The following is a 20,311-nucleotide window of genomic DNA, read 5'->3' on the forward strand; positions in this document are numbered from 1 at the left end:
CGATTTGCCAGATTAAAAGATTAACCCTTCTTTCCGTTGGAAAAACAGTTGATAACACATGGCTTGAAGTGCCCACCGAATCCTCCGAGTCAGAATTTTCATCGTCACCATTATCTGAATAAGTTATTTTGATGCGTCCCCCGCGTGAGAATGGAACCCCAAGTGTGCAGATCACGAACTAAATCTTGAAATGAGATGAAAAAACGCTGTCCCCTGGAGGTGCTTCAAAATTCCCGGTACAAAGTAAATTAGCCGTTCAGTAGCACTCGACGTGTTCACTTGGAATCGATTAAATCAGAATAGCCCAACATTCCCGTGGGGACACGCACGAGAAAATTTCGTGGAAAATCGTTGCGAATTCGATTAAAAATTGTAGGGCATATTTCTAAGGGAGGTTTATTGAAAATTCTGCACTCTTATTTGTTGTTGTTTTATGGAGAATGTGCGATAGAGAGTACTGTGGAGAAAAAGTCTGTAAAACGCCGTCTTTGTAGGCAACGTTTTCTGTAGGAATTCCTCCACATGAATTTCACGTGTTTTTTCCACCCTATTTTTTTAAGTTTGTGTCGATAAATTTCTGGGAAAAGTATCCCGCTGTAGAATAAGTTGTATAGAAAAATCAAATTCTATTGATTTTTTCTATAAAATATTTTCCATTGTAAATTGACAAAAATTAGATGATCTGCAGCATTCTTCGATCGAATTGGCGAAACACTAATGGCAAGGTCAACAGCTAATTCGATAGAAAATTCTATTGAATTTCTACTGAAGTTTTATTAAAAATTCTGTCGTTTCACTCGTTTCTTTTTATTAAGAATATCCAGTGGAAACTATTTTATAGAAAAAAACAGTAGAATTCCATCTTTCTGTTGAACTTTTTCTATATCAATTCCTCGACATGAATTTCTCAAATTTTTCCACTCTATTCTTCTCCTCTGTTCGTTAAAATCAAGCAAAAACGTTGGGAACATTCAGGCCGCGAAATTTCTATACAAAATATCTCAATAAAATAACTTCTCCCGAGAAATCGAATCCTATTAATCGCCAAGCTGCGGAATCGGGCCAAAACTAATGGAAAGTTCAGTGCAAATCCAATAGAATTTTCTAACGAATTCGCTAGGTTTTTCATACGCCTAGCTCTGAAGAAATATTGAAAAGAAACACTTTCCTATGCAGGTCCCGACCCACGCATTACGACAACTATGTGGACACTCGGTTTATTCATTCTCCCCTCTTTTTCACGCTTGCCCATCCTCACGGTTTCTCTCCCTGATGACGGTTAAAGCCGAGAAATGGCATACATTCATCGAAAAAAAAACGGCTGATGTGCTGCGAAATTACCACGGGCATTTCTGCAAACGTGAAAAGGAAGCTGTCGTCACTCTCTCCATTTAAACGCTCAGTTGGAAGACCCAATGGTGTTTTCATAAGGGGATTTTTCCCACCAGTTCCCACTATTGATCCACTCCATCCTGAGTTTACCTCCACGAACATTCCAAAGCACCTCTCATCAGATTTCTTCGAGAATAAAACATTGAAGCCCGACGACTTTAACGGAGATCACGCGATGTCATCCATAAAATCCATTATTTGGCGCACATCAAAGTGTTCATCCTTATCGAAAGGTGGTTATCCGGAAGTGAGGTCCTCATTTCAAAGTTGGTTAGAACTTTGTGCCTCTGAACACTGTAATACGCCTCGAGGACATCCGCTCCACAAAGATACATTCAACTCTACCCAGCCGTCACCATTGAGCAAACACACGGCTGGCAACGATCCACCAACGTCTTCTATCGGGGATGACATTAAACCACAGCCAGAAACTAATTTCTCACCTATCTCGACCAGCTCACTAGCTCCTTTCATCCATCAATTTCGTGAAGACACATCGACAGGATTGAAGAGAAATCGGTATAGTGATCTACCATACACGACGAAGATGAACGAGTGTTGTTCATTGAGGAAACTGTCTACACCAATTTTCAGACGATTTTTTTGCAGTACTCCAGTCGCTGGGGATGGAGATTCTAGGACGTCAGGGTGCATCGTTCAATTTGAGGAGAAACCTGTCAGAGATTGTTTCGTTCCTGCTGAGGGTAAAAAATCAGAGAAACACTTGCCGTTTTTGACAGCTGTTAACAGCTACAGATTAAGTGGGCCCAACAAATCTGTTGAAATGACTGATTTCTCCGATTCACGTCCGAATATTCAGACCTTCAAGCAACGGCTGAGCAAGTCCCCATGCATCTCCCACTCCGAATGGACGAAAAAATGTGTGCAACCATTTTCACCGAAAGTCCCTCCAAAATCGAAGCGAAAATTTAATGCACTGCAGCCAGCCCGAATCCTACCGATACCTCGCAAGTCCAGTGAATGGAAAACCCAGAAATATAATATTCGAGCGAGAATATCCAAGTGTCCCCCGTCGAAATCGAATAACACGTGTTCGCCAGGGATGGAAAGTACACTGGGTGAGCCAACTCGAATTCCAGTGGTGACCGATATTTCACTGAAGGTGGGACGATCGAAGGTTCAACTGGAGCGAATGCTGGAGCTGAAGGGGAATCTCTGCTGTCATCTTCGGAAATGCCGGAATCTCAAGAATTATGAAATGAAAATGGAGGAGAGTAGAGCAGTCGCCAGGGATAATAAAAAGAAATGATGGATTTTTTTTGCCAAGTTTTTGTGATCAATTGTTTAACACGGAGCATTCATACCTAATGGGTAGAAAAACTTTGGTTTCTGCAATTCTCTGTGAATATAGAATGGGAAATATCACATTTTTGGTTGAATGCTAGTTATGTGAGCTTCATTTCACTGTTACGAGCATCAGAAGGGTCAGAATATATAATAAAAACTTCTGTAATGTCAACGTTTCACACAGATTTCAATAAAAAGCGATTTTTTGGATGCGTTTACTTATATTCTTCAACTCCCTTCACAAGATCAAAGAAGTAATTCAATAAAACTCAGTCGACATGCGTGCGCTATTCTGAGATTAAACTAATCAACATCTTTCAAACAAATCTTCCACAACTGCTATATGTATAAATTGATATCTAATGGATAGGAAAATCATTTTTTTTGCAATTCCTTGTGAATATAGAATAGGAAATATGAAATTTCGAGTTGAATAATAGTGAGATGAGCTTCATTAAACTGTTATGAACATCACATTGGTCACAATATATAATAAAAACTTCTGTAAAGTCAATATTTCACACGAAAGTGAATAAAATGCGATAATTTTAATGTATTTACTATTATTCTCGTTTAATCTTCTTCATAAGAACAATGAAGTAATTCAATAAAACTCTATCTATACGCGTGCACTATTCTGAGATTAAACTAATCCACATCTCCTTTCAAACAGATCTTCGACGATTGCTACCATTACGAGCATCGATCCGTGGCGAAGAGGTCGACTGAACCGCACATCGAGGTGCATGATCGACTCATTAAAGATAAGAGGGTACGTCGAGCCGAGCAACAACGAATCAAGATCCGCCTTAAGAGGGATTTAATTAATAAACGTGGTCCTGCAAACATACAAACAGTACTCAACGACGACAGATGGCCGCAAATGTGGTATTTGGTGAGTCACTAAGAGCCGCAGAGAGAATATCATATGTCGGTTAAGAGCTTTTTGCTAATTAGATCCGTAATTTTAATAGCTTTGAATGGAGAATGTGAAAATGAGTTCATTTTCACTCGTGAATATCTCAATTTTTTAATCCACAAAGCCACTATTTTTAGACAATGAGTTTCTACTTTTAATCGAGGATTAAAAATTTTTGATTGAAGGTGATATTTTTAAACAAGAATATATTGAGTTAGATAAGCTGCGAGATTTTTCAATAAAATTGACTGAAAACCAGTAGAAATCCAAGAGAATTTTCTAGTGAATACGTTTTTCTATGAACTCTTTTCGTGCGTAAACACTTGATTTTCGTGATCAAGGGAATGGAAATTCTGGATTCAGGCAAGAAATATTTGGACAACACTATTTTGCATTGAAGAAACAAGAATTTTAATCCTCTTCATCACTCTTAGAAAAAAAATTTCATGGACACAAGAGAGTGACCTTGATTTTAATTTGGAGAGAAAGCAATAATGAAATTTCAGATTTCACTGCAAATTGAATGAATTTTCTATTTTTAGTAGAAGAAAATTTGAATTTTCACTGTTAAATTACGTTGAATTTTCAATTAATCGAAAACTCAAAATTTTTTATCTAGATGTCCATGACTTTCATCAATTTTTACGATATAATTTATCTAAATTCAAGAATATATTATTCATTATTCAACACTGCTAGAAGAAAATTGTAATTTCATGGACAGTTGACCAGTAATTTTCAAGAGAGTTACATTGAATTCCATTTAAATGGAAAAGGATAATGAAATTTCTGATTTCACTGAAAATTGAGTGAATATCCTCTTTTTTTAGCAGCAGAAAACGTGAATTTACAATTAATCGAAAATTCAAAAATATATTTATTTAGATTTCCATAACGATTATTCATTTTAACTAAATAATTGACCTTTAACTCCCATTTTTCACGGATTAACCCATTAAACTATCAATTTTCACGAAAGAAATTCCTCGAAATATCAATGGAACAACAATGTAATGAAAATTTCCCCGAAAAGTCCCGCAAATTTCGCCTAAAAATTTTTAACACCGCTGAATGATAGTTTAAAATAATAAAATAATGATATTTTCGATAAAGAATCGTGGTCATGGGCTTGACATGAACGTCCAAGGCGCATGGGCAGAAGGAATCACTGGTGATGGTGTGGTTGTGACAATCTTGGACGATGGCCTGGAAAAAGATCACCCGGATCTGTACCGAAATTACGTGAGCAGAATAGCACAAGCCTGAGCTTTAACGGGCTTCCTTTTTTCTATTATCATGAAATACGGCAAGCTTTTCTATTTTTTTTTCGCGTCGATTCAACAGGATCCAGAGGCGAGTTACGATGTGAATAGCCACGACAGTGACCCCATGCCACGGTATGACCTGATAGACAGCAATCGTCATGGCACCAGATGCGCGGGAGAAGTAGCAGCCACCGCAAACAATTCAATTTGTGCTGTTGGTGTCGCATATGGAGCTCTAGTTGGAGGTAAGCCGTGGTGGGAGGAGGCTTTGACTACAGATTTCGTGGAAACCACAATGACAGGAAATTGGGAAAGACGGAATAGAGGAGGAATTCGGGGAATGAAATTCTTCTGAGGAAAGAATGTACTAGTTTCCAGAATTGGAAGGTGTTTCTAATTTGGGGTTTGGGAGGGGGAATTTAAGAATACATTATTTATTATTCATTACTGTTGATGAATTAATGAAATGTTTTGATTGAAAATTCAATGAAATTCAAATGTTCGAGCACCAAAGAGACGAGAATTCCGCAATTTTCTTGAATTTTCAATTTTCAATGACGAAATTCCTTACAATTTCTGCCGAATAAATGTCTCGTTGTTTCTTAGAATGTTCAAAACTATCAGAAAATCGAAAATTAAAAAGGAATTTTTCTGAAGAAAGAATGTATTATTTTCAAGAATTGAAAAGAGGAGTTTTTGATTTGGTCATTCGGGAATTCAAGAATATATTATTTATTATTCATTACTGTTGATGAATTAATGAAATGTTTTGATTGAAAATTCAATGAAATTCAAATGTTCGAGCACCAAAGAGACGAGAATTCCGCAATTTTCTTGAATTTTCAATTTTCAATGACGAAATTCCTTACAATTTCTGCCGAATAAATGTCTCGTTGTTTCTTAGAATGTTCAAAACTATCAGAAAATCGAAAATTAAAAAGGAATTTTTCTGAAGAAAGAATGTATTATTTTCAAGAATTGAAAAGAGGAGTTTTTGATTTGGTCATTCGGGAATTCAAGAATATATTATTTATTATTCATTACTGTTGATGAATTAATGAAATGTTTTGATTGAAAATTCAATGAAATTCAAATGTTCGAGCACCAAAGAGACGAGAATTCCGCAATTTTCTTGAATTTTCAATTTTCAATGACGAAATTCCTTACAATTTCTGCCGAACAAATGTCTCGTTGTTTCTTAGAATGTTCAAAACTATCAGAAAATCGAAAATTAAAAAGGAATTTTTCTGAAGAAAGAATGTATTATTTTCAAGAATTGAAAAGAGGAGTTTTTGATTTGGTCATTCGGGAATTCAAGAATATATTATTTATTATTCATTACTGTTGACAATTACTGTTGACTAGCAATTTTCAGGAAAGTGCCATTGGATTCAATTTAAAGGGAAAAAATAAATGAACAGATTTCACTGGAAATTCAATGAATTTCAAAATTTTTGAGCCGTAATGAGACGATAATTCCCGAACTTACTTGCATTTTCAATGAAAACATGATAATTCAGTTGCAAATTAAATTTCACGTATTTCCAGTGAATTTTCCTGATTCCTAGGAATTTTTATGCAATAGTTGACCTGAAATTTACAATTGCCGTAGATTTCTCTACAAAATTTTCAATTTTCGATCGCGAAATTCCTTGAAATTTCCTCCAAACATTTTCAACAGTTTATATTTATTAAAGATTTCATTATCAATTGAATAATATTCGTAAACAATCAATCCATTTTCAACATTCCCATTTACTCAAATTTGATTTTCATGCTCCATTCCTGTAATCAATTTCAATTTTCTTCAAACTGCCTAGCTAATTTCCTTAAATTGATTCCCCTCACATAAATCATATTCCAATGCTTCTCAGAATGTTCACAAACGATCTTAAAATCGGAAAAATAGGACTTTACGCCTGACGTGACCGAAATCCCTCGAATTCACAGCGATCCAATCTCCTTAAGTAATCCATTGTACCGTCAATGTGCAGGGGTGAGAATGCTGGACGGAGACGTAACAGATGCCGTTGAGGCCAGATCCTTAAGTCACAACTCTCAGTACATAGATATATACAGTGCCTCTTGGGGTCCCGACGACGATGGTAAAACCGTTGATGGTCCCGGTGAACTCGCCACCCGGGCATTCACGGAAGGAATTAACAAGGTATTGTATTAAACTAATTCATCGTTAACGTTAAACCCTATTGTTTTCGTGACACTAGCCCTGCATTCACCCTAATCCACTCTGTAATATATAAAGTTGACCGGAGATGGACAATCCTAAAACGTTGATCATCATTAGAACGGTGAGGAACCTGTTCTAAGCAATCAACTCGGAGTCCAATTATTTTCCTACCGAATAGCTTTCATTTCCATACAAAAGCGAATGGGCGCTTTGCGCCCGTCATTAGATTATATTATTTTATTTTATTTATATTATTTTATTATTTTATTTCCATTTGCGTCTTCACAATTACATTAATTTAATTTCATTCTTTCTTATTCTCATTATGTATATTTTTTTCCGTTCATTCACAAACTACAACATTGAATGAAGAGGAATTATGTTAAATTTAAGTTATGTTATGTTAAAGATCAATCAAAAGTATTTTTTTATGATCAAAACAAAGGCACAAAACAAAAATTATTCCAAATATTATTTGGGTAACAGAAACATCTCTCCATGTGTTTCTGAAAAATTTTAAAAACGGAAATTTTTAGAAAGTTATCGATATTTATACAAATCAAATTAATCTCTTTTGCTGTGCTTTGGGTTAAAAAAATTTTGATAACTTTGAGCAGAAAATTTGTTTGAAAATTTCAAGGAAACGGTGGGCTTCTGTAATCCTTTAATGAGGAAGTTACTGAATGATAAGATGATGTCTTTTTTCGCAATGAGATAATATTCCTTTGAACTCAAGATGATTGAGCGTACCCGGTTATATATTTTTAATATCTGGAGGTTTCCCTCTGCAGAAATTGTCCATTCATTCAATCTGAAAGTCTCTAATTGATGATTCACTGAATCATTTTCTCATCTTCTGACCCGAAAAAACCGATTTCTTGTGGGAAGAAATTCTCCCTTTATCCTGAAATGTTCAAGTCCTGAACACTTCGCGGAAATCTGACATTGTCTGACACATCATCCGGAATTCTTCGCCCAAGAAATGTATCCTCAAGAGCTGAGACATTTGGCGCAAGAAATTACTTTCGCGATATTATGACGATATTACTCTCAGTATAGTGGCAAATAGTCCCGTCACCCGTGTCTCATTCTGTTTTCATCCACCGAGTTTCCCTAATTAAATTCCAAACATCTGCAATTGAAAAATGACTTCACCCACCTCTCGAAGCGGGCAAAAACGCCGTCATGGAGTTAATTTTCCACTTGCAGGAATTTCCCCAGGATCTCCCCCCAAGAACGTCCAATCCCCCAAGAAATGTTTTCCCCCAAGTCACGAAGACAGAGCTCACCAAGAATGAGCCAGACGTATTTGACAATACAAGTAGACACTGCCGTCATATAGCCACCCATTTTCTTACTCAAACAATAGAAAACCCAGGCAAACAGTATTGTGACTCGGCAAAACGTACAGTTTCTTGGTCGCCCTCTCAACAGAGAGCATTTATCTCGGTGTACGTACTCCACTGAATTGTATTGTTTATTGCAAGATAAGGGGCAACACGGAGCATAAGAGAAAACCGGCACACCATCTGTAATCGATAGTATCTTGGCCAGAGTCCCCTTGAAAGATTGAATGCCCGGAGGTCAGGCTATTGGATTTGGTCGCGCTAGGTCACGTGGGAGGAAATTTAATTTACGTTTTTTGAGAGGAGCTGGGAAAATGAAAGGGGATTTGTATTGTAACCGGGTATTTATTAGGTTCGTCTCAGCTGTATCTTTATGGTGGCGCATATTTCGTTGTTGTAAGGGAGAACCCTTTGTTGCGAGATCATAAACGCGGAGTTATGAAGCATGATGACCTTTCTTATTGAGCCTCTCTAGTGAGCCTTCTGCAATTTCATTCTCTCGCACCATTCTCCCAGTTAATTCATCGAGATATAACTTCGTAATTAACCTAGTCTTCGTGGATCATATGCTAATATCGGACGGTTCATTTTTCTATGGCGTTCGCCTTCCGGGAACCGGGGACAATGAAACTCGTCGAACTATCTCGCAACTCTGCTGGGCAGAGGCGTTCAAAGGTGAATATATTTCAGGGAGATAATAACGGCTTTCGCTGGAATTAGTCCGTCTCGGGGATTTTTTTGCGGTTTTTTGATTGCGAGAGGATGCATTGTGTTCGTCAAATCCGAAATTTCTAATTTTTCGAGTTAGAATTACTAGGTTTGGCCTCATGATCGTTGGAGAGAATCAAATTATTGAAGTTTATTATTGGATTTTTCTACTGGTGAAAGATGTTTTCATAATGGACACCAGATGGATGGTCATCAATATTAAATTTCAGTAATATTCAACGTGAATTGAGGTTTAAATGTTCTCATCAAAATATAAAAATAGTCTGATATCTGCAATTTAAATTTTCGACTCATGATGAATTAAGTATTTGATAATATGGGACTGTGAATTGTTCATTAAGTAAATAATTCTAATTTCTTAAAAGGGATTACCAATTGACCAAATAATCGGCAATCTTCCTACATAAATTATCGATTAATAAAATAGTTCAGAATTTGAATATTAAAATCGATGATTACTAAAATAATTAAAAATTCAAGAGTGATGTTAACGGACAGCTTCAGAATTTAACGGTAATTACGATTCATTAATGGGGTTATCCCCGCCGGATGGCAACATCGTAGATTAATAATATTCGTGCAATGTCCATGTTGTTTGCTTCATATTGAAATATCAAATTTATATTTTTTTATAATACAGTTTACAACAGCTTCTTTGCATAAGAATATTTACATAGTTGAAACATTCAAACCAAATTCGAAATAATTGTTAACAACTTTTAAAGGATATTCTTGTAATTCCACGTTTTGTTATTTGGAAAATTCAAACTCAAGATCGAGGTAATTGCATCTTCAGGATTCTGATGTGAATGTTCAGGATGTCAGTTGTTGACATCCTTCAAAGGGATGTCTTCAGAATTCCGCGTTTAGAGAAGACAATAATTTGCATTTTGCAAGATCACTTGTGTTTACTCTGGGGAAACAAGTCTGACGAATGAAACAGTTGATCACTTGTAACGGACGAATAGAATACGGGTATTCCAGTCAGCAATTTACTCAATCTATTTTTGAAAAGGAAAAAAAAACTATAAAGTGCAGCAACAATGCGATGCAATGCGTTCAGTGAATGTCAACGAGAGAATCAAATTATCGAAGTTTATCATTGGAGATGTTTCCACTTCCCTGGGCGGACGAAGGAAATAGCGTAGATCAATAATATTTGCGAAGTATTCATCTCATTTTCTTCACAGTGAAACATCACAGAAGTTTTTTATTTATTTATTGTTTTGGAATTGGAAACTGAAGAAGGAAAGTTGTTGGCAATAGGTTTCAAAACAGCTTCTTTTTATAAAAATATTGACAAAGGGATATCTTTAGATTTCCGCGTTTAGAGATGACAAAAGTTTTGATGTTGCAAAAATACTCCTGTTCATATGGAGGAAACGAGTCTGACTAATAAAACAGTTCATCACTTGTAACGGATGAGTAGAATACGAGCATTCCAGTCAGCAATTTACTCAACCTATTTTTGAAAAGGAAAAAAAAACTATAAAGTGCAGCAACAATGCGATGCAATGCGTTCGGTAAATGTGAAGGATAGAATCAAATTATCGAAGTTTATTATTGGATTTTTCTACTTTTGAAAGATGTTTCCACTTCAACGGACACCAGACAGAAACATTGTAGATTAATAATATTCGTGGAGTGTCACAGTTATTTTCTTCATATTGAAACTTCATAGTTATTTTTTTATTATGTAAGAGTTCAGGCCGAAGAGGGGGGGGGGAGTTTTTTAAACATAAAAATAAAAATCATTTTCCAAAAATTTGAAACATGCCTGACCAATAAAACAGTTGATCACTTGTTTCGGATGAGTAGAATACGAGCATTCCAGTCAGCAATTTACTCAATCTATTTTTGAAAAGGAAAAAAACTGTAAAATGCAGCAACAATGCAATGCGTTCGGTGAGTGTGAAGGATAGAATCAAATTATCGGAGTTTATTATTGGATTTTTCTGCTTTTGGAAGATGTTTCGACTTCAATGGACACCAGACGAAAACATCGTAGATTAATAATATTCGGGGAATCTCCATGTTATTTGCTTCATATTGAAATTCTATAGCTGTTTCGTTCCATTGATTTGCAATTGAAAATTGAATGGAGAGAAAATCGTTGAAACAGACGAGACAATCCCACTCCTTGCCTTGCGTTACGCATTTTCAAGATGTCAACAAATTTCAAAGGGATATTTTTGAAGTTCCACGTTTAGACACGAGAAAACACCAAAACCTCAGCCGCAGGAATTTCCCTGTATTTGTGAAAATATTCATGTTTACACTGAGAAAATAAGTCTGACAAATAATACAGTTGATCACTTGTAACGAATAAATGAAACACAAGCTCTCGAGTCAGGAAATCACCCAATCTATATTAAAAAATTCAAACCCCACAGAGCGCAGTCTGCGATGCGTTCAGCCCGCGATAATTTATTAATTTCCAATGTCAGAGGACGCAGGACGGAAACATGAGCCCAGCTATTTTCCATTACCGCATCCAATATTTATTGTAACTCTGAGGGTTGAATCACGGTTGATAGCTGGTGTGGCTAAACATTAAATTTCAATTGAAAAAAAAGGTAAAAGGCTTTTCAGTTCGAGTGAAAGTTAATAATTCAGCATATAGACTTTTATCGGCTTCCAATTTGGAGACTCAACAACCGGTGGCAGGTGAAAATTGGATTACCCATTAAATTTTCTCCCAAATTTTCCATTCAAATCCGGTAATTAATGAAACAGAAAGTTGTTGAATAATTAATTTCTTCATAGTTATTAACTTTCCCTCCTGATTCCATTATTATTGGTGGTGAGGGTTGCATGTGGATTAATTATTACCAACATTTTTTATCGGTGAAAGAATAGTGATCTGTCAGTCAAGCAATTGTTTCACAACCGATTTTTCATTGCCTCTGAATGGAAATTTTTTCATCACTCAAATTTAAGTTTTTGTTTTTGTTTTGGGGTAACTAAATATAGTATAAAAAGTATGAATATGTAATTTCCCTTTTTCTTCATTTCTTCCGAAATTACCTGATAAGGGACCAATCGAATTTCATGATTTTTTTCATGAATATAGAGTTTACTAAGCTCTATTCATTGACACCAATTAAAATTCAATTTTTCATACAGATTCGAAAAAATTGATATTTTTCCAAAAGTCGATTTATCAACGATCACTGATGATGAATAGATAGAACGAAATAATACGCAATATTATGATGACATTTCAATTGATGATAGTACTATGACAAGAATAAATAGACGAAGAGAATAGTAAAATAAGAATCCTGTTTACTAAAAATGAAAGAAACGTGAAATTGTTTTATATCGAAATGTCTCGAAACTGCATAACCGCTAATCCTCAATTCTGATTGGTCAATGAGTCACGTGAAATAGTCGCTGAAAAAAATCCCCAGTATTTTCAAATTCTTCAAATGCCAAAAATTTTTTCTGTCATATTTTTCATTTTTTCATGTGTGAAGTTTATCTTTATATCAAAACATATCTAAATTGCCTAATTGTTGACCATGAGAAAAAAATATTGAATTTCTAAATTTTTTCAACTCACAAATTATTCGTCACTTCCCAAATTTTAATTTTTTCATATTTATCATGATCAATTTCGTTTCTCAGATTTTCATACATAAATTCTAAACTCTACAAAATTCATGAAAATTCTTCGCTTTCCCAAATAATTCGAGAAAAATCATTGAAGATCTACGGTTATCTGAAAAACTGAAATTTTCCGAAGAATTCAAGAAATTCTTTCAGTTTTCTAGGAAATCAATTCATAACCCTCCCCTCATTTTTCAACAATTACAGATTTTAATCAGATTATTTTAAAAAGAAAAAAAAAGAATTAATCGAAGATTAAAAATTATTCATTGAATTTTCACTCTTCATTCTCTTAATTCTCGTTGGCATTATCAATATTCATAAAACATCTATAAATTCGATTTCTTCATTTTCACAATGAATAGATAAGCGCGCCCACGTCTGGTTAAAAAAAAACCCATTATCAGCAACAATAACTACACTCATTTATAAAAGAATGTAATTATCCGCTTGTTTTCCACGTGTACCAAAGATTTCAGCCAAAAAAACGTTAACACTGCAGATTGCACCTCGATTGTCACTAACAACTCGTCATTTCCTATTTAAAGGGCCGCAAAGGTAAAGGATCAATATTTGTCTGGGCATCAGGTAACGGTGGTAGAGACCAGGACAATTGCAACTGTGATGGTTACACAAATAGTATATGGACACTATCAATAAGTAGTGCAACTGAAAATGGTTTAGTGCCGTGGTACAGTGAGGCATGTTCGTCAACACTAGCAACAACATATAGTTCTGGCTCAACTGGTGAGAGGCAGGTTGTCACAACTGATCTACATCATCACTGTACCAGTAGTCACACGGGAACTTCAGCTTCTGCTCCACTCGCCGCTGGTATTTGTGCACTAGCCCTCGAGGCTAATAAAGAGCTTACATGGCGTGACATGCAACACATTGTTGTTAGAACCGCAAAACCAGCAAACTTGAAGGCACCAGATTGGGTTACCAATGGTGTCGGACGAAATGGTGAGTCAATTAACATATTTCAGTTACTTCGGTGGACCTTCGGGCGGTTATTGGAAAATCGAAAGCGTCATCGATGTGGTTTAATTCGTGTGGTCCAGGGATTTTGCATTTAGGTTTCGTACGTTAAACATCGGGGGGAACTCTCGCCATGATTCGAAATGATATTGCACTGAGAGAAGAAATTAGTTTTGCCAAAAAACTATATGTTCCTCTGAAGAGATCTTTTGGATCAATTTGCTTGTGGACAAAAAGAAATTGTTCTTGTGAGACATTTATTTGTCTTTCGGGTAAATACATTCGTTCCACAGGAAATTATATGTAGTATACACTCAATTTTTTTTTGCAAAAGTTACTTTAGAATATATTTACACATTGACAACTTAACGACACTGAATTATTTTTTCAATGTTTTTTAGATTGTTAGAGTCATTAATATTGTTTGTATTGTCACTTGAATTTCGTTGTACGCTTAAGGTAGTCCTGTATTGTTTGTTGCCCTCCTGCGCAGACCCTTGAGTCCAAGTACAAGGAATTTCTCCGTTGTTTTACGACCGGAAGGGTCGACATTTCGTCTCGACAGTTGAGGAAACTGTAATAAAACAGAAAAAATGTAAACGTGATTTTATGAGAATTTTGAGGATTATCGGACGTACGTTCTGACATTTACGATTATTTACGGGTCTGCAATGGCAACGGAGAAGTTTCTTCGTCTGCCCTTTTCTGTGACGTCCGAACAATATGCTCATCTTGGTCTTGTTTCAAAGCTCTGTAACAATAACTGGGGTTTAAGCACCGAATTTATTTGATTTCCCTCGGCCAATCTCGAGGTAGTGACGATGACAAATGCTCCGCTATGCTCCCATTCTCCTCTAATCATTCACGGGAACCAATCAATTTCTGAATATTATGGTGGAATTCACCGTGAACTTTATCACTTCACTTTTCATGGAAATTTAAATACAAGTGCCAAATGCTGTTGAAAAAACAAAAACAAATTAATCGATCATGAGAAAAATAGGGCTGTAGCATTGTACATCTCCACTCTTTTGTTGCAGTCAGTCACAGTTTCGGCTACGGTCTAATGGATGCCACCGCAATGGTACGACTTGCCAAAAAATGGCGGACTGTACCAGAGCAGCACCACTGCGAAGTGTCTGCCCCGCACATGAACAGGTTTGCTGTCAATTTGACAAAATATATTTCCATTCTCTTCACTCATCGTCATATTATCGACGTGAGCGGCAGAGTACACTGTTAGAAAAAAATGAAATTTCGTGGACTTTAGTTGGCTATTAATTTTCATCACGCTGTGACGAAAAGTGAACTTTTCGGCACGCTCCGCGTGCCTAAAAGTCCAGTTTTTGCCACATTGTGATGAAAAATATTGTTCGTAACTCATGAAAAAATGTTTTTTAGCTCGTGGGATTCGCTTTCGGCTCGTGATATAAACCTCCCACTCGCCAAAAAACACTTTTTTGCACTCGTTACGAAATATACTATTTCATCACGCTGTGACGAAAAGTGAACTTTTCGGCACGCTCCGCGTGCCTAAAAGTCCAATTTCTGCCACATTGTGATGAAAAATATTGTTCGTAACTCGTGAAAAAATGTTTTTTAGCTCGTGGGACTATATCACTCGCCTTCGGCTCATGATATAAACCTCCCACTCGCCAAAAAACACTTTTTTGCACTCGTCACGAAATATACTATTTCAGGACAGGGACTCCAAGCGCTTCAAAATTATATTTCCTGATAGCTTCGTTGCAAACAAATGAGGGTGTCAAGTTTTGCAGGTTAAAAAATTCCGAGCGCTTGCGCGAGGGATTTTTCTGCAAAACTTGGCACGATGGTTTGTTTGCAGGGGAGCTTGAGGGAAATACCCGATTAATTTTGAATCTCGAGGGGTATTTGTCGGATTATTTTTCCCAATCGGATTTTGGCCAAACAGAGTGCAGTGGACAACAGCAGGAGGTGAATTGGGGAAGATTTGAACAAATTATGTTAATAGAATAACCCGATTTCCATAGACTGTCAAATATAAGATTCTATCTGAAATGAGCCGAAAAAATGAAGACCTACTGCGAAATATTCAAAAGCTAGGAGGAAATATCCGAAATAAAACTGTCGGGTAGCCTAAAATACTGCGCTCTGATTGGTCGAAATCCGATTGGGAAAAATAATCAATAAAAATTACGTATCTTTTCCGTAATTCCGGAGCGAAATGTGGTTATAGGAAATTTTACGGAACCGTCACGGAATTTTTCCAGAGCGTTCGGTAATTTTTATCTGAATCTCCTGTGAAAAATTACGATACCGTCACTTAAATTTTCTGAGTCGATTCCGTAATCGGTGAGTGAATTGTGAGTTTCGTAATTTTTACTGAACATTTCTCTCCGTGCAGTGGTAATTAAATTCGTTGAAAATTTTAAACAAGTGTAGTCCGACGTTTCCTAAAATCCAGGCTATTGAATCTTCATTCGTTTACAGACAAATTCCATCCAGGAGCCAATTGGTATTGGAGCTGCACGTGAAGGAGTGCAGTGTAGTCAATTTCCTGGAGCATGTGCAAGTAAGAATCTTCCACTGCTTTAAAGACGTGGATTAGTGATATGAATGGGGAGTAATACTGATCATTTTGGCTTTTAATTCCCTCTCAAGGCGAAAATTACGCTGTCGACGACTAGACGGGGAGATCTTGAAATTACCCTGACGTCACCTCAGGGCACTAAAAGTACGTTACTGGCGAAGCGACCGCACGATGTTGCAAAGACGGGTTTCGAACGGTGGCCATTCATGTCAGTGCATACTTGGGGGGAGCGACCGCATGGCACATGGAAGTTGGAAATTCACAATGAGGGTCGATATTTTGGTGAGTGCTTCCTCCATTTCAGTCCTCTACTTTTTTTTCAGATGTCTAGTGGAGAATTTGGTTTTTATCATTGAAGATACCGTTCGGTACGCTGATAGACGGATTCATTTATTCCAAACGAGATTCGTTAACTATTAACGAATGGGACAGTTGAATATGACCAAACGAATATTCGTTAATAGTTAACGAATGGGTCACTTGAAAAGTGAAAATCGAGTCAAACAAGGCTTCTCAAATCCATATTTGTTAACTATTAACGAATGAACATTTGGTGAGACCGAATCGACCCTTGTCTCCAATCAAATCCATTGGTTAACAATAACTAATCCTTTCTATCAGTGTATTGGAGAATTTGAAGTCGGTCGAATTCGCAGTCGAATTAAACTTCCAACAATTGAGGAATATTCCTGTGAAATCCGTCCGAAAATATGGGGATTTTCGGAGGTTTCATGATTATGAGTCAATGTTATAAGCAGGAACAACATTAACTCCGTTCAATAGATCAAATTTATCAGATAAAATTACTCCGTCCCAGGAGATGAAGACGATGTTCATCGGTTTCAATGTCAGACGTAGAATTCCTTTTTCAGATTTATATTTTTTTAGGAGAGCGGCATTGAGTTTGATTTAACTTAAAACAACTATGAAATTTTCGATTTACTGAATATTCAAGAATGTATTTACCGGAATTCGTCTGATTAACATTTTTTTTTTGGAATAATTGAACTAAAATTTACAGTTTCTATTGATTTTTTCATCAAATTTTGAACTTTCAATGACCAAATTCCTTGAAATTACAATGGAGCTATAACATGTTGTAAATTTGTAACAGTGGTCTTTGGTAAGACGTCGAAGTGCAAAATCCTCGAAATTTAAATCAAATTATCTAGCAAATATTTTAAATTTCTCTGAAAATTCAGGAAATTTTGAAATTTTTGAGCAGCAAAATGACGAGAAATTTTCCAGTGCCCTTGAATTTTCAAACAAAACATTCAGATTTAGCACCAAATTGCCCTAAGTCAATTTCAATTGACTGAAAATGCAAAAATATATCTACCTACATTTTCTTGACATTTTCCTACCATTCATTTTTTGGAATAATTGAGCTAAAATTGGCAGTTTCTATCTTTATTCCATAAAAATCATCCGAATTCACAGCAAATTCTCAGAAAATACATGAATATTCACGTGAAAATATTCCAAAAATACAAAGAACCAGCAATGAAGAAGTTTCCCTCCAACTTCTTCATTATGAATCGATTTCACAAGCGACATAAACGTTAAATCCCTCTAATTGATGGAACTCATCAGATCCATCAGCACCCAGGAATGGAGAACGATATTCATTGGCTTCAAAAGTCAGACGTAGAATCCCTCTCAGGAAATTCAAAATGTTTAATTAATGCCGATCAATAGTTCAACTAATTACCAATTCCACCCTCATCCACTTTGATTCACTAACAACTTCACTCAAAAATAAATAAAGAAAAACTACGATTCGATCCCATCACGATAAACTTCCCTGAACTAACATCATTAATTACGCAGAATAACAGAGGATAATAGATTATAATAATATCACCCATGACTACGTATCGTGTTGCGGATAGTTAGGTACAGGTTTTGAACACAGACGAGCGTGGAACTCCGAGAAAAGCCCAGTTTCGGTCAGTGATTAACTTTCCCAAGTTTGGGATAATAGAAACAGGCACAAGTGAAATCCCAGGGACGCACTATAATGCATCGCTTCGAACAGTTTTCGTTTTGTTGTTCCTGTGTGATAGAGTCTGTCATCGTTCGTTGTTCCAATTAGTGCATTGAAAAAATGAAAATGCATCGTGCACTCGGAGAAATGATGGATCTCAACGAAATAAAACTTTTGATTTGAAATTTTTCTCTCCATTTCAAATATTTTCGTTGGAGTGGAGAGAAAAATTAAACTCGTGTATTTATTTCAGTAAAAGTGAGTTGATTGAAGGGAATCATTACTTCGTTTAATTCAAATCCAGGATTATTCACCCAATTGCTAATATCGAGATGTCACAAGTGCACTGTCGCCTCAATAAATCCGAGTTTTTATGATCCATCACAAAGGTGTTGAGACGTGAACGGCTTCATTGCAAAATATCCCACACCCCCTCGTATATCAAAGAAACTGTCACTATTCACACCGATATTAAACTAGGAAAATCATCCTTCGACTGCCAAGAAATCACTCTCACAAGCTCATTAATTTGTTCTTCTGACATTCAAGAAAAAAATTAGAAAAATCGCAAAAATTTTCAAGAAAAAAATTTATCAATCAAGTCGACGAATTTGATTCGATACGATTAAAACTGGATTATGCCCCAAAAAAATGGTGAATTCAAGTAAAATAAAGCGTTTCATTTCAAATTTTTCGATTCATTTCAATGTTTTGTTCAATCAAAATGAACTGCTGAAATGAAATCACTGGTTCATTAAACTCAAATCAAGGCTTATTCACTCAATTGCTAATATTGAGATGTCACAAGTGTGCTGTCGCTCCAATAAAACCGAGTTTTTATGGCCCATCAGAACGCTATTGAGACGTAAAATCCCTCACTGCGAGATATGGGGTATAAACCCTCCCATTTGATTTTTTTCTCCAACTCAGCAATATAACATCTTCCTCGGATATTAATGAACTCATATAATTATCTCAATCAAAATGAGTTGATTACACGAAATAAGTAATTTGTCCAATGCAACCGAAGCTATTAGGATTGTTCATCCTCTCGTTAACATCGGGACGTCAACGGTGTGACGTCCTTTCAACGATTCCGAGTTTTTATGATCCATCACAAAGATGTCGAGCCACAAAAGGCTTCACTGCGAACTACCCATACCGTGGTGGCACTCGTTTTCGAATGGTTAAGGGGCACCCACCCATCAATATCGGATTATCCGTGTTTTTCCCGTCAAATGTGAAATATTACCCTTTAGTAGTCACTTCGGATGTTTTTCCGACAGCTGGACACTTGATTTTTATTGAAAAAGTTGGGAATTAGATGAATACACACAATATATATGAATGCACAGGATAATTCATCCAGAAATAACAGCATTTACAGAGGAAAACAATGAAAATGGACTTCACTGCACTGAGAGAAAAAATTATTTTAGACAAAAAAGGTTCACTCGATATTTTCTCCTATCAAAGAAATCATCTTTATCAAAAGTAATTGTTTCCCTCAGTTGAATATTCATTACCGCGAAATAATGCCACTCCGGTACCGCATCGTATCCCAAACAAACTTTCCCAACTCAAAACGCCATAGAATTACCAAAAAAAAAATCGTCCAACTGCCTCGAAACCACTTCCATAAACTCATAAAACTGTTCCACCCGGAAACCCTGAAATTCCCACAGGTCGTGCAACCCTCCACGAGTGGGCCCTGATATTCTACGGTACAGCAACAGTGCCCGACCGTTCCGAATACGCATTATACAGTCCAGCAAGTGCAAATCCCCCGAAAAAGCCATTCATCAAGTTGCGCGAATCGAATTATTCAAAAAATGCACTCAATCCATTTGCCACAAAAGGAAAGCAAAATAAATCAGTTAAGCCCGGCAGTGGTATGAGTCAACCATACGTGACGGGTGTACAGAGTCAGTCGGCGAAAAAAAGTAAAGCAAGGGGTCAGCACAAGAATGGCAAATCGGCCAATAGACCAACCGCACGTCCAACTGTACAGA

At 36.4% G+C, this 20,311-nt stretch overlaps 1 protein-coding gene and 1 pseudogene across 1 annotated transcript in view; both read left to right on the plus strand.

Annotated features, from left to right (window-relative positions):
• The first annotated feature begins 195 nt into the window (after positions 1-195).
• LOC107046151 lies at positions 196-2,662 on the plus strand (annotated as a pseudogene).
• Positions 2,663-3,508: 846 nt separating this feature from the next.
• Positions 3,509-20,311, plus strand: part of LOC107046152 (furin-like protease 1) — a 33,909-nt gene continuing 17,106 nt past the window's right edge. The window contains exons 1-8 of the mRNA XM_029126677.1: positions 3,509-3,595; positions 4,733-4,861; positions 4,964-5,129; positions 6,879-7,051; positions 13,308-13,725; positions 14,781-14,898; positions 16,213-16,294; positions 16,384-16,594. Coding sequence (XP_028982510.1) covers positions 3,584-3,595; positions 4,733-4,861; positions 4,964-5,129; positions 6,879-7,051; positions 13,308-13,725; positions 14,781-14,898; positions 16,213-16,294; positions 16,384-16,594 — 1,309 coding nt within the window. The 5' untranslated portion in view covers positions 3,509-3,583. The remainder of the gene's footprint in view (positions 3,596-4,732; positions 4,862-4,963; positions 5,130-6,878; positions 7,052-13,307; positions 13,726-14,780; positions 14,899-16,212; positions 16,295-16,383; positions 16,595-20,311) is intronic.

The sequence above is a fragment of the Diachasma alloeum genome, unplaced genomic scaffold (assembly GCF_001412515.2).
Source record: "Diachasma alloeum isolate Michigan unplaced genomic scaffold, Dall2.0 Dall_scaffold_01221, whole genome shotgun sequence".
Classification (NCBI taxonomy): Eukaryota; Metazoa; Arthropoda; class Insecta; order Hymenoptera; family Braconidae; genus Diachasma; species Diachasma alloeum.